Source organism: Trifolium pratense, linkage group LG4 (assembly GCF_020283565.1).
Source record: "Trifolium pratense cultivar HEN17-A07 linkage group LG4, ARS_RC_1.1, whole genome shotgun sequence".
NCBI lineage: Eukaryota > Viridiplantae > Streptophyta > Magnoliopsida > Fabales > Fabaceae > Trifolium > Trifolium pratense.
This window is the reverse complement of record NC_060062.1, coordinates 30,576,115-30,592,237: the sequence shown is the minus strand read 5'-3', so window position 1 is coordinate 30,592,237 and position 16,123 is coordinate 30,576,115. Positions and strand designations below refer to the sequence as shown.

At 33.5% G+C, this 16,123-nt stretch overlaps 1 protein-coding gene across 1 annotated transcript; it reads left to right on the top strand.

Moving 5' to 3' along the window:
- The first annotated feature begins 2,204 nt into the window (after window positions 1-2,204).
- Window positions 2,205-10,279, top strand: LOC123921839 (long chain base biosynthesis protein 1-like). The gene is made up of 13 exons (XM_045974532.1): window positions 2,205-2,343; window positions 2,440-2,643; window positions 2,763-2,857; window positions 6,532-6,623; window positions 7,356-7,449; window positions 7,535-7,607; window positions 7,679-7,811; window positions 8,143-8,317; window positions 8,767-8,907; window positions 9,018-9,113; window positions 9,327-9,468; window positions 9,618-9,745; window positions 9,820-10,279. Exons 2-13 carry the CDS (start codon window positions 2,535-2,537, stop codon window positions 9,982-9,984), a joined length of 1,443 nt encoding a protein of 480 aa, XP_045830488.1. The 5' UTR covers window positions 2,205-2,343; window positions 2,440-2,534; the 3' UTR covers window positions 9,985-10,279.
- Window positions 10,280-16,123: the final 5,844 nt, after the last annotated feature.

Here is a 16,123-nt window from a genome sequence, read left to right as displayed (position 1 = left end):
TTCACTTATATTTTAACGGGCCCGTTTGAATTAACTTATTTTTAAGTTTATGCAAACGGTTTATGCAATATAAATTATGTTTTATGCTATTTGATAAGTTCACACTATTGAAAATTATATTTTTATAAACTATTTTATCATAAACTAACTTGACAAACTTATAATAATACATAAAAGTTGCTTAAGCTGTTTCCATACAAGCTAGCGCTAATCCAAACGGACCCTATATATTAAATATTTTATTTTAAATAATTTTTTTAACTTAATATAATTATAAATTTAAATATCAATAACCATAAACTAGTAAATAAATATGATAAATAAATTTGTACCAAAAAAAATATGATAAATAAATTTACCTCAAAATCAAACAACTCCAAAAGAAGGCAATTTTTTTTTTTTTGGTAATAAAAAAAGCCAATTTTGTGTAAAGAAAAAACGAAGGAGGAAATAAATCAGAGAAGCCAAGATAGACCGAGACTCTCTTTGGTAACACAAATAAGCTAGCTTATAGCTTATTATATGAGCTTATAAGCTTGTTTCAAAAAATTAGAGGTGTTTGGTAACAAGTTTTTTGTACTAGCTTATAGCTTTTTTTTCAGATGCTATTTCAAGTAGCATTTGAGCTTATAGCTTATAGCTTTTTACACTTTATTCCATTTTTACCCTTTAATTTAATAACTACCCACTCTAAAAAATAAACTACTCACTATCAATTATGTAATTTTATATTTAATAACCACTTTAAAAGCTAATTTTACCAAACACTTTAATTTCAATAAGCTAGCTTTTCAGCTATCAGCTATAAGCTAGCTTTTCAGCTATCAGCTATAAGCTAGCTTTTCAGCTATCAGCTAACTTATAGCTTATTTTTAGGCTAAATTACTTAAATGGTCCCTTAAAGACATTTTAGGTTTCATAATGGTCCCTTAAAGAAAAAAAGGTTCGATTTAGTCCCTTAAAGACATATCCGTTAGCCTAAAAGGTCCTTTCCGTTAAAAAAAAATAAAAAACGTTAGTCTTTGTTGACTAAATTGGGAATGTTATACAATGTAAGTGGTCCACCAAATGCCTTATTAATTTTTAAAATTTTGACCGTTGATTTTTTTTTGTTAGACAGAAACCCATTGGATCTTGCAAGACTATTGTATCTTACAGTGAACCATCAACACCTAGTTTATTTTAGGTTCATTCACCAATTCCGTCTCCTTCTCCATCTTCTTCATGAAGATCTTAAACCCAGATCTTAAATCTACAGTTTTTCAAAACCCATATCCCTTTTCACATTGCTTACAAAATAGACACAAAAATTGTTTAGAATCCCAAATCCGGCAGCTTCTAGAGTGTTCTCTTTCTCTCTCAAAGCTTCAAGCAAACAAATCATAATAGACTCTCAAGCTTCAAGCAAACAAACAATAGTTGAATAATATTGAATCAATAGTGTGTTTCAGAAATTGTAAACAAAAGGAAGCAAAATACAAGGAAATTATAGTAATTTGAAAATGGGTTGAAGAAAAAATTAAATGGGTATGATAAAAAGTTATGGGTATGAAATCATGGGATGAGAAAAATGTGAAGTTGTGATGAGAATGGAAAGGAGGAGTTTTGTTTGTGGGTATGCAACGTGTTGGTGCACCTTACAAATTTAGGGGTTAAAATTAAGATGTGGGAATTTTGGGATTTAGGGGTTCTTGTTTTGAGAATTGAAATTTTGATAAAAGCTAAGATTTTTATTATTTTGAAATTTATTTTCTGGATTTTCAATGATGAAGTTATGTAGAGTAGGATGAAGGAATGAATGAAGAAGATGAAGGATGAAGAGCATGGTGGTGCACGGCTAGATATGGTGTACATGCAAAATCTAATGGTTTACTTTTCTTCAAAAAATTCAATGGTTAAGATTAAAAAATATATTGAAGTATATGGTGGACCATCTATAGTGTTGGTCCACTTAATATATTTGGGGTTGATAAATTAACGGAATGGACTAATATAACAAACGGTCAATCTTTAAGGGACCAAACTGAAACTTTTTTTCTTTATGGGACCAATATGAAACTAAAAATATCTTTAAGGGACCAATATACTAATTAAACCTTATTTTTACCAAACAGACCCTGAAAGAGTGAAGCGAGACAGAAGTCAAACAGCCCGTCATGACAACCGTTAAGTTATTTGGTAACGATATCTGACGTGGCACCATCATAGCCGTTCAATTCACACAAAATTAAAAATATTTGATTTTTTTTTCTCTTCATTTTTCTCTTCCTCTCATTCGATTCTGAATCTCGCAAATCAAATCTCGCTCAAGAAAACTCTCGTCGTTTCACTCTAAATCTTCAGGTACGTCACGTCGTTTAGGTTATTCATTCATTCAATCTGATCGAAAATCATGAAATTAATCGGAATATTTATGTTTGATTTTCGTATACTTTGCAGGATTTACATTTTTTCATGAAATTTGACTAGCTTGAAAGCTTATGCATGAGTGATTTTGAAGGCTTAATTGCTTATTTGATTGATATAGTTAGATTATGATGGCTTCAACTGTGCTCAATTTCGTTAATACTACATTAGATTGGGTTACACATGCTTTAGATGCTCCTTCTGCAAGCGCTATAGTTTTTGGATTTAATATTGGTGGTAATTTTTCTTGTTCTGGACTTAATTATATTATACTACCTATTACTTTATAGTATATAAATGATTATGAATGTATTTAATTAATTAATTCCCTATGTTTTTTTATCTTATGTTTGAAGGACATTTATTTATTGAAGTTCTTCTCCTGGTGGTTATACTTTTCTTGCTATCTCAGAAAAGTTATAAACCTCCTAAAAGGCCATTGACAAACAAGGTACTGTGCTATCTCTTTCTGTGCGAGTGCATGTGTATAATTTTTTTATTTGTTATATATAAATGTATAATAGATTTTTTTCATTTATTTTATGGATGTGAATTAGCTGTGTAGAGCTGTAAAGGCCTGTGTAGAAAATTATGACTTTAAATGATTATTTAATCGAAATGCGGAGTTTGAAAATTAATTATTATGCTTTGCCTCTGATTTGTGTGTGGAGTTGTTGGTATGAGTATGTTGTGCAGTTGAAAAGTGGTTTCTGTTAATGTTTAGATTTTAGAATTTATTCAAACACTTAAATCTAACGCATAATATTCTTTATGAGGTTTTAGAGCTTAAAATTTACCATGGATGAAAATATGGTCCTCACTTGTGAACTTTAGCATGCTTTTATTACTGATTGTATGCCTACTTCGAAGTTGGAACATACTCTTACATATATAGGGCTTGTTTGAATAACAGCTTATAACACAAATGCTTATCATGATAAGCGCTTATGTATAAGCTTACATAAGCTAATTTTATAGCAAAAGTTAAATTGAAGATAAATTATTTTAATATATTCTACGAGCTATTTCATAAGCTATATTGGAAAACTTATGAAAATAAGCGCAAACAAGCTTATAAAAATTGTCATAAGCTGTTTTCATAAGTTCTCCTAAACAGTTTCACAAAATTTATATCAGTAGATAAGCTCAAATAAGCCAATCCAAACAGACCCATTATGTGTGCTTTTTTGCCTTTAAGTTTGGAGAATCAATAAATGAAGCATTTTGATTTGTGAAGTTTGAAAGTAACCACTATCCCTCCATAGTGGGTGGTACATTACCATCTATCTTTGTGATGCATTTTGGACTTTCTTTTTGTTGATTGTATATACTATCTATGGTTGTAAAATTCAAGAATCTAGGTAAACTCATGGAGCCCCGATTCACTAACCCATAGACTTGTAAGAGTTACCCTAAAAAACCTACACATATATAAAATTGCTGGAGATGCAGAGCGAAGCATATGAAAAAGAATCTCCAAAGAGGAAATCACTAGAAAGAGGAGAATATCCAGAGAGAGATGCATAGAATTGCTGGAGAGATTGGGAACAATGCCTTAATAATGTTTGGTGTTTTGGTTATGACAAGAGATTGGGAACAATGCCTTAACTTTGATGCGACAGAGACACATGCTCTCTAAAGTGTTTTAATACAAAATATCTAAAACACCCCCCTCCCCCAGAAATAATATTATTCTTGGATTTTAACATATAGCCGAGAGTAAATTTGTCAACATAATTAAAATTTTAATAGTCCATCTTCATCCCCTCAACCAAATAGGCCCTTAATTATGAAGTATCTATTGGCATGATAGTGCCATGTTTCATGCTATTGTCGACAAAAAAGCAGCCTACCTGAAGTTGGTTGGCTTGAACTTTCAACTAATTCAACATCGGTACCATGTCTACGAGGTTGCACTACAGTCTCTTCATTAACATTGGCAACATTTCCCCATTCAATTATCCATTCATCATAAGATTGAATATTATCAAATGAAAGAGCAACACTTTTCTTGTATATTTCCATTTTAACTTCCAGTTCTACATATATAAATCAAGTCATTTGTCTTCTTTTAATGCAAGCAGTTTCTTTTCTTGTAATGAGCCTAGAATAATAAGACATTAAAACCAAAATGTAATAATTACCTAGCAGTAGCACTGAACAAAGAAACTAAAAACTATAAGCAAAATCATAACATTAATTATCATTTCAAAAGAACTCTGATTACACTCACCTATAAGAGCTACAAGTCAAGCTCAGAACATGAATAGTATACTCCTTTAGTTATCATCCCAGTCCAATACATCGCCCGACCAATCTGCAGGATGCATAGTCTTTGTTTTTTCTGCATACTTAGAACCAAACAGCCCTCTATGAAAATCAAAGACATGAAACTGCAAATTAATCTTGTTTCACTGCATAGCACCACTTACCAGCCTTGTCAAACAATTGTATAGCCCTTGTTTCACCTCAGCATCATCAATTCTAAATTAGGTACAAAGTAAAATTGGAGATTAAGGTAATAGTAATACGCACTTGCATTAAAGGTCATATAGGGCTGGTTATCCCAGAGCTCATCAATGATTTTTCATATAGGTTCATAACATTAAAGGTCATATAGTAGAAATTAGAAATGTAAATACGATAGTTAAATTAGCACAATCCATCACCTAGTATATGAAACTCATAGCGGGTTTTTCATTAGAATCCACCAGCCAAAGGACATCCATGAGACTAGCAGCTGACCTGAGGCGTATGATTACATTTTTCGGAAACCAACTTTCTAAAGTCATGTTTGCTACTTTTCTTCCCTCTTATGAAGATGGAAATCTACTTGATTTCCACTGATTCGACCTAAACATGCTCACCAGTGATGTTTTTCGACCATTGAGACGAACTAGAGCCAATTAAGTAGTGACAAATCTAGTCATAGCATGCCTACTCAAGTCTTTCCCATATTTGAACTTCAACGTGGTCATAAGCATTGTTCTAGAGTATAAGTATATTGGGAAAAAACCCAATTCTCACATTGAAAAAAGATAAACCTGGAAATAGTTTATAAAGAGTGACAACCCTCACCTTACATGCCAATTTTATAAGGATGAGTTAGGTCCAATATAAAAACCTAATAATATAGATGGTTATCCTTATTTTCCTCCTGAATGGTAACTTGATGAACCTTTAGATGTTTCTCAACAGTTTCAACATATGGTTACATTTCCCTTGGTGCCTTGAATTTTTAGTGTTATTCGTAACGACGTGGACTGCATACTCTATCCCTACAAAGTGTTCAATGAATATAGGAAAATTGTTCCATAGAGCTATTCACCTAAGAGTTGTAGAATGAATCCCTTTTTGTGTGTCCAGTGTCCACCCATCGAACATGATTGAAACAGCTGGTTCTCGTCCACTCCTCCCTAAATTCATCAAGCATTGTGTCAATTCAGCCCATAGCTTATTTTCTTTCTAATTTCATGATAAGAGGGAGGTTTGTAGCCAATTCTATCTCTTCTAATTGTCTCAACTTTTTTTGTGAGCCCAATTTTTTTTATACAATTACAAATAAAAGGAATTGCTCCTTGTAAAACAAATCTGCAACTTCATCATCAGCCGCCTCTTTTAGGGTTTTTTTAGCATTTGATTTATTGTGGGTTGATCCCCATTGGTACCAACTTTCCCTTTGTAACAAGCTTTCCTTTTTGTTGAGAGTTATCAATCTCTGGATTTTCTTCACATATTCCTCAATGGCACTTAATCTTCTCTTCTTCATTGATGCCTCTTTAGCCTCAACAACTATTTTCATCATTAACATCTTAAATTCTGGCACTGTACCACAAGGTTCAGAGTCTTCTCTAGTATTGACAAGATGATGATTGAATCTGAAACTCCGTCCGCTGACGGTCTTTGAGCAATAGGTGCATCGAACTTTCTTGTCATTGCCTGTGCCAAGAATATTTATTCCATGATTTCACCCATCTGCCATCTTTCTTATCTTTTTAATTTTAAATTAATCTGGAACCTCTAAACCATAACGTTCCATTTAGATCTTAAGCAATAGGTGCATCGAACTTTCTTGTCATTGTGTTTTTTTAGGCATTTTCTAAGTTTGTGCTGTAATATCTGCAGGAAATTGACGAGCTATGCGATGAATGGGTTCCACAACCCCTTATTCCTTCTATTGATAAAGATTTGCAGTATGAACCACCAGTGCTGGAGAGGTAATTACATTTTCTCTGGTGGTAGCACCCTCATCTATTTTTCTCATTTTAAATGTTTTACGTTATCTGAGTTCCTTCCCTGATATTATCTTATGTTATTCGGTACTTGTCAACTTCGCTGCTATGATTAAATTTTCTCGACATAAATTCATGAAAATTGTAACCCTGGCACCCTGCTATAACTGTAGCTGCTTTTGTCCAGGTAGCCATGGTTACAGAAGGGTTATGGTTGTCAAATCAGACCCCAATACATGGGATTCTTTTGCTCTGGACAAAACCACCCTTTATATTCTTAAAATTATTGTTGTTGTTTATTTGCAATGAAGAAATAAGTGTAGATAAAAAAAACTTCTCCCATATGATTTATAGTTTTCAAATGTCTCCCTTGATTTCAATGTCACACATTTTCCTAATGTTAACTTTGACCATATACTGGGAAGCTGCACGTTTTATTGAAGTTAAAAATAAGAAAAAAAGATGTTAGATTTTGAAAAGAGGGATACCTGTATAATTCACTAGAAGTAGCTTTGGTTGAAGTATATTCTCTTGACAAGTTTCCATATTGAGCTCAATGCATCATGTAAATGAGACATTAGGATTACAGTCTAGACTCTGGACAGATAAATCACATGTTGAGCTCATAATATACGTATGTTAAATAGTAAGTTATTGTGATAAAAACAGTCAATTATCTTTTTTGTTACTCGTCATAACGAAGCATTTCTTATGCAGTGCTGCTGGCCCACATACCATAGTTAATGGTAAAGAAGTTGTCAATTTTGCTTCAGCAAACTATCTTGGGTTAATAGGTCATCAAAAGTTAATTGTAAGGAAATGATCCCATATCAATAAATTTTTATTTTTTTTATTGGCACTGATTTGGTACAGTGAATCTATATTTTATCTTGTAGGACTCATGTTCTTCTGCTTTAGAGAAATACGGTGTTGGTTCATGTGGTCCCCGTGGGTTTTATGGAACAATTGGTAAGGGTCATTCTTAAAGTTTGTTTTTTGCGTAAATATGTGTTCTCTAATGATACTTTTCCTCTGCCCAGATGTTCATCTTGACTGTGAAGCAAGAATAGCAAAATTTTTAGGAACGCCTGATTCAATTCTATACTCTTATGGACTTTCAACCATGTTCAGTGCTATTCCTGCTTTCTCCAAAAAAGGAGATATAATTGTGGCGTAAGTATCCATTATGCATTTTTGTTCACTTTTTCCACAATTTATTCTGATGGCATTTATATTGGGCATTGATACCCATGCACCACATATATAGATAATAGAACTAATTTGATGGTTTTACATTAGTTCCTTTACTTCTGTAATAAAATTTACTAGAATGGCGTAAAGAATGAACTGAATTCTTCTTCACTCAGTTTATGTTGAAAAATATAGCAAAATAACTAGACTTGGTACTGGCTGATCGCTTGATCAGTGGAGGCTTTGTTTACAAACTCTGGTGTTTCAAGCAGGTTCAAGATTCAATTCATATATAATTTTGTATTTTTAACAGGGACGAGGGAGTCCATTGGGGAATACAGAATGGTCTTTATCTTTCTAGAAGCACCGTGGTGTATTTTAAGCACAATGACATGGATTCTTTACAAGAAACTTTAGAGAACATTACTTCTAAATATAAGCACACCAAGAATTTGAGGCGTTATATTGTTGTTGAAGCTCTCTACCAGGTAGATCTTGTCTATCATGCATGTTTTTATTAGCTTTACACATCTATATTGTGTTTCCAAAGTAGTGCTCACAGTCTTAAGATTTCAGTTGAATGAATTGCTTGGTTCATGCATCTAGCAATATTGGTTAATTTTGCTATATGAACTGCTATTTCAGCAGAGATAGTATAGTAATCAATAAATGCAAATTGAAGATATACGAAGTATTTAAACAAATGGTTTGACCTATTGTTGTTGCTGTTAGATTGGTGTCTCTTGCAAATTGCAATATCGTTCCTTAAAAGACTATTGTTAATTGCCCTGGTTTCATCCACTATTCTGATTTGTAATAGATATTATTTCTGTAGTGGTCATACTAACATCTACTGTACTCATATGCCTTACCTGCGTGAAAACTCAAATTGCTTGATCAGTAATTGTTGACATATGTTTCCATGTAAAATTCTCAGAATTCTGGCCAAATAGCACCCTTAGATGATATCATTAAATTGAAGGAAAAATATCGGTTTCGTATTTTATTGGACGAGAGCAACTCATTTGGTGTGCTTGGAACTTCTGGAAGAGGTCTCACTGAACACTATGGAATTCCAGTATGTACTGCAATTTTTGTTTTGGTGTGGGTGCATACACTTGCACCAGATCAGTAGTTCGTACATTCAAATTTCTACTGCTATTTGTGATTTGTTATAGTGTGCTGCAGGTTGAAAAATTAGATCTTATAACTGCTGCTATGGGACATGCATTGGCTACAGAAGGAGGATTCTGCACCGGAAGTGCAAGAGTTATAGATCACCAAGTATGGTAGTTCATATATGTAATACTGATTCATAAACCAATTTGGATTTTCAAGTAAACTGAGATAAAAAGAGATGAAAATTGTAAATGTGGAAATTGAAAAATTACTTTTCGAGGCTAGCAATGAGCATCACTGAGTAATTGGTCGATGAGGATGATTATTATTTCTCATCCATTTTCCCAGCACTAATATCTGTGGTTTCAACCTTGGCAGCGATTGAGCAGCTCTGGCTACGTCTTTTCTGCTTCTTTGCCTCCATATCTTGCAAGCGCTGCAATTACAGCTATTGATGTCCTAGAGGAAAATCCCAGTCTGTTAACAAAGTTGAAGAACAACGTCGCTGTCTTACGGAAAGGTAGGCTTTGATCTAAATGGAATTGTATTGTAGTTTCCATGATTTGGCTTGTGATCAAGATTGAATTACTTTCCAAATAAAAATGGATTTTATTTCATTTTATTGTTTTGGTTAGGCACTTTTTATTTGACATACATTGTCTACTGCAGGGTTGTCGGAAATACAAGGCTTTACAATTGCAAGTCATCCAGAGTCACCAATTGTTTATTTGAGATTAAAGAAGTCACAGGGTTCTTTGAATGATGACCTACGACTGCTTGAAAATATAGCGGAGCGTGTAAGAAATGTTATGTGACAATGTCTATTTCTTACTTCCAGTTTTGCTGGTACTTAATTGTTTTGTATTCACAGGTTTTGAAAGAAGATTCTGTATTTGTGGTGACTTCAAGAAGATCAACATTGGACAAGTGCCGTTTGCCTGTAGGAATTAGATTGTTTGTTTCTGCAGGGCATTCAGAGTCTGATATTCACAAGGCATCTGAATCATTGAAAAGGGTTGCTGCATTAGTTTTGTAGTATTTGTAATTTTTTGTGTAATATTTTCTGGGCTAGCTTAGGGTGACACTTTTTTTTGTGTGTTGCTCATTGATACGTGGTAAGCTGTAGAATAAGGATTTAAGTTTCTAATCGTGAGTTGGAAAATGCTTGTGAATTTATTCAGATTTTTTTTTTCCTTTGACTCTTAGCATGTCAGAAGTATGGAGTTTAAATTATCATTAGTTTGTTGTTGAACAAGGTAGGCGATGATGATCCCTATTGTGCGAGCAAAGTTATTTCCCTAGTATATAAATCAAACTTTTCTTGTTCATAATGCTTACTATCCTTGTAATCGTGTCTGATTTTATCTAACATGTTTTGGGTCCTCATATTGACAAGTTTTAAATTGGTCGAAAGGGGACCTGATGGTTTTCAACCGTCTATACCTGGTAGAAACCGTGAGCAACGAAGGCAGAAGAACAAAGCAACAAGGACATTTCTAAATTCCAAAAGAAATGCACGATGTTTCTCTCTTATTAGTTTTTTGCTAAATAAAAGTTAAATCATCTTTATCTGTTATATCCCATTAGCCAATAGAATTAGGGATCATATTTAGACCCCGGGTTAGGCTTTTGTTTCCTTTAACTTTCGAACGAAGTCTACAAATGGAAAAATAGGCTTTATTACACTTTTTACTCTTATCATTTTTTATTACTTTGCAATTTTTTTTTCCTTTCTATTTTCAATTTTTTAAAATGCTTTCATTTTAATTTGTTAAGAGAATGTGAGATTTTTGAAGTTAATATGACACATTGATTGATAACAACCATAGAGAAAAGGCTTTTGCAAGGAAACTTGCGATTTTCATTAATTTACAAAGGAAAATACAATCTGCAAATGTATCAGAGCAGTTTGCTCTCTCAGAAGATAACTTCTTCTGGCCAAATAATTTCCTAATAACTTCCAACATAAAATAAAAAATAACAAACATCAAACTTAAATACAATCCACAACCACAACCAATAACTAACTTTTTAAAATTCAAACTAACACACTAATATTATATTATTTATTTATTTATTTTAATTTTTTGTTTCTCCTTTGATAAACCCTCCAAATGACGGGTTTACCCTTCTCTTTAGTCTGTGCGCTATCATTGATACTAATCTTTTGTAACTTACAAATATAACACAATGAAACTGGAAACCGATGTAAAGGGATGTAGCGCAGCTTGGTAGCACGTTTATTTTGGGTACAAAATGTCAGAGGTTCAAATCCTGTCATCCATATCCCTAACTATTGGTTATCGTATCAGCAAGAGATCAATTTTGACCGATTCCAATTGGACATACTCAATATGAATAGTTCTCCCTATTGAGTATGTATCCATGCAAGATGTATTGCCATCACATAAAATAAAATTCTTTATGAAAAGAAAGCGCTCTTAGTTCAGTTCGGTAGAACGCGGGTCTCCAAAACCCGATGTCGTAGGTTCAAGTGATTGATCTTTACACTTAAACAGCCTAATCAAAAGTCTTAATTTGATCTCCTGTGAATTAGGATTAAAATAAAGAAATAGGAGTTCAATAAACAAAAGAAATGTTACTTAATCAAATATCCTCTTTCATTAACATGACCAATATACTCCCTCCGTCCCATTTTATAAGAGTTCATTTGACTAAATGTATTATTCATATGTCTTGTTTTGACCGTATTTTTCTAAAAATGTATAAATGTAAATATTATCATATAAGATCTTGTTTGATTTGTTTCGACGAGTATTTTCAAAATATCAAATTTCTATAATTTTTACTAATGGACAATTAAAGATATTCGTAATCAAAGTTATGCATTGGTTTGCGTGCAGTGGTCAACTAGTTCTTATATTTTGGGACGGAGAGAGTAGTAGTATTGAATAAAGGTGCCGTTTACGGTGGGAAGGGGATTAATTAATTTTCCCATGACGGAATATGTACAATCCCACCGTTCATTTATTCTTCATATCTTCAATGGTTTTGATTTTTTTTTGTCATGCTAAACAGGACCTCGGGACACTTGTTAAACATACTAAAAAAGGAAATTAAATGATAAAGTTAATGCTACAAATATGACTTTTTATGTTTTTAATGTGTTAAATGTATAAATTTCAAGGTAAAACTTTCATATTAGTATGCTTAACTAATGTCTCGGGCCGTTATTTAACATTTTTCTTTTTTTATACAATCACAAACTCAAAGCATTTTATTAATCAAAGTAGTTTCAATATAAATAGGTAATATATCTAAATAATAACGACTAGATCATGACATGGTCGCTCTAGCAAGCTTGTGAGCCACCATGTTCGTTTGTCGTTTGATAAACTTCACCTTACAGTTGTAATTTAAAGACAATACATTGCGAATATTACTAATTAAGGAACTAAACTCAGAGATTCCCGAGTGAAGATTGTAAATTGCATCCACTACACTTTTGAAATCGATCTAAAAAATGACATGAGAGATACGTCGCTGAGTCATTTCCTTCATAGCTTCCATTAATGTTGTAGCTTCACCTTCAATCCTTTAACTACACATTCACCTACAAGCTTTTGGCAACTTTTTACAAGTGTCAATTAGCTTCTGAGCATACAACTCAAAAAATCTAAGCGTCTATGGAATTGTGCATGAAGAGACATTTGTTGAACTGCATAGGAAATGTCTGGTCTAGTAAAAATCTTATATTGAAGGTCACTTGCAAGGATGTGATAGAGAGGTGGATCCCCAAAAGGAGTGCTATAAGTGACACTCGACTTCAGTTTTATGTCAATCGGGGTAGGCACGATTTGCAGGATGATATGTCGACATGAACAAGAATTTCTTCTACATACTTCTTTTGTGAGAGAAAGAGACCTCTAGAGTGGCAAGTAACTGCAATGTCCAAGAAGAAGTGCAAGGGTCCCAAATCGTTCATAGCAAATTCTGAATTGGATAGTGAAATTATACATTGCCAATGATCATCAGAGGAACTAGTAATAAGGATAATATCATCAACATGTAAGAGGAGGTGTGCCATATGAATGCCTTTCTTGTAAATAATGAGAGAGTGATCATAATTGCTTTGAGAGAAACCAATGGAGGAAACAAAATCAGCAAAGTGTCTATACCACGCTCGAGGAGCTTATTTGAGCCCATATAAGAATTTACGTAGAAGACACACATAATGCTGATTTGTCGGGTCCTTAAAGCCTAACAATTGATGAATTTGCCAAGATTTAGAAACAACAATACTGAGAGTGGTTCGAATCGTTGTTTGTTTAAAAATTGGAATGTAAGTTTCTCCACAATCAATGCCAACCTATTGACCCGCATCATTACCTACAATTCTGGCTTTATGCCTCTCAAAAGAACCGTCAAATTTTTCTTTATGTCTAAAAATCCACAAAGCTCGAATAACATTGACATCAGGTGGTTGTGGTACTAAATCTCACGTCTTAATTTTAATTAGAGCATTTACTCATCATCATCCATGGCCATTTTTCAATTTTTTCTTCAATTGCAGCCATTGGTTACTAGGGAGATGGGATTTTATAATTTAGGTGTGTAGACCATGATATTTTTTATTAGGTTTAAAAATGTCATGTTGACTCCTAGTTACATGTTTGGTGTCTGTTTGTAAGCACAGTTGCAAAATGGGAGGAAGGGATAGTGGGTTTGTTGGTGGAGGGTGTGATGATGTAGTGGGGTTGGGAAAGATGTGAGTCACATAATGAAGGTGTGAAAACACAGGGGGGGTTGAATTGTGTTTTGAGTTAAACTAAAACTTTTTCTAAGTTTTAGCTTAGTTAAAGATTGCAGCAGATAACACAATATAAAAGAGATCAAAGGAAGAGAAAAGACACAAGCAATTTTATACTAGTTCCTCTCACAAAACGAGAGTAGTCCAGTCTTCTTGCACTTCTAAGGGAGTTTCACTATAATCACACAAGATTACAAATGCTCAAGCACACAGCAAGAGACTTCTACACAATGCTCAAGCACAAAGCAAGAGACTTCTCAAACTTAAGAATGAAACGAGATTTGTTACAATAATACAGAGCACCAAAGAAACCTTAAAGCTAAAATACAATGAGTAGAAACAGACTTCAAAGTATTTTTATGTGAATGAGATTCAAAGGTTCAAAGGATGAGTGCTTGTATTATCAGAGAGAGTGTGCAATTGATAGATAGCGTGCATGTTCTATTTATCTTCATGATGAAGTGTTGTATATATAGTTCAAAGAATACGCTCCATGTGAATATGACCGTTATGCAAGGATCAGGTAGCCAGTTAACATTTTCTTGGCAGTCTGGAAGTGAAAGCAACGTGACATGCCAAAGTGGTAGTGAGGTTCCTCTACTTTGTCACTACATAAGGTGTTTATACCAAACAGAGAAACTTCACAGTTTGACTTCTACGTTTACCCAACATTGGAATAAGGTTGATAAGCTTGTTTATCCATTTGAATTCCGTATACCATTTCTGAGTAAGGTCCTTTTAACTTGGCTCCAACGTTCTCTGAATATGACTGGCATGAAAGCAACTTATCATTGCACATAGAACTGAGCATCTTCTGAAGACTTCTTGCTTCTGAACGACTGTTGCTTCAGAGTCAGAAACCTCTCAGAACATCCTTGCTTCTGATACCTTATCAGAGCATGCCTTTTCAGAGCATGTTTGTTTTCTTCAGAACTTAAGGTTATCAAAATTTGCTTATAATGGTCTTGCACACTAGATTAAAAAATTAGTACTTCCAATTGTACATTTAATATTTATTGTTATCATCAAAACTTTATAGATTTAAAAACTTGGGGCTTTAGAACCAATTTTGTTCCAACACATAATTATGGGTTTGGCTGAGTATGAGAAAGGAGGGAGGGTGTCGATCGGTTTGATGAGTTTGGAGTAGAGACAATGGTTCGTTGGTCCGAAATTGATTGGGGGATGAATCAATTGGATGAGCCAATTGGCTTTGCTTTTGGTCGGTTTTTGTTTGAGTCAAGAGGTGGTCGATAACGTAAGGAGATATGCCATTGTCTAGGAAGGCGTGTGTGGTGGGTTGGGGGGGGGGGGTGTGTGTGTGCAGATTTGCATAAGGAAAAGATGTTTCGTCAAATATAACATTGCGACAAAAGAAAATTTTATTTGAAGATAAATCTTGACATTTGTAACCTCTATGATTTGATGGGTATCCAAGAAAGACACATGATGTAGAGTGAGGTGGAAGTTTATGTATTATAGTAAGGAAATTGAGGATAACACAAACATCCAAAAACACGTAAGTAGGAATAAAAAATGTCTTTTTGATACATAAATTTAAGAGGTGACTCAAAATTGGTAGTTTTACTAGGTAAAATGTTCAAAAGATATATTTCCATTTCTAAAGCATGATGCCCAAAAAAACAGGGGTAAAGATGCATGAACTAATAATGTTCAAATAATATTGTTAATGAAACATATTTTTCTTTCGGACTTTCCGTTTTTAGAAGATGTACAACGACAAGACAAAAGCAAATAAATTCCATTTGTTTCACATATTTTTCAAAAATTATTATTTACATATTCACGACCATTGTCACCATGAATTATTTTAATTTCTTTTTTAAACTGTTTATATAAGCTCGGAGTTTTTGAAAACAATAGTATACTTGAGATTTATGTGAGATGGGAAACATCCACAAAATATTTGAATGATTATCCAAAAGGAGAACATAGTATTTGTGACCTAACGAGCTTAAAACAAGAGATGTCCATACATCACTATATAAAATATCAAATGACAACAAACTATAATTATGAGAATTCATGAATGTCAATTTAACATGTTTACCAAGATGACAAGAATGACAAAAATGTGAATGTAGCTTCCTAGGAATTTTACATTCAATCAAGTTATTTTTTATATGAGAATTTAAAACTTGTTCTCCCGGATGACCTATACGATCATTCCAAAAAGACGATAAAAAAGTTGCAAAGGATGATGTGTTGCATTTGTTTTTCTTCCTGCAATCGTCAAAGGGGGGGTGAAAACAGTCCAATTATTCGTGTTGTTTGTGGAATAGGACGGAGGAAGCTGATCAGACAGAGGTGCAGTGGTATTGGCCACGAGCGCAGCCGGTGTGGAAGAGGAAGAATCGTGAGTAGCACAATGAAGGACACATGA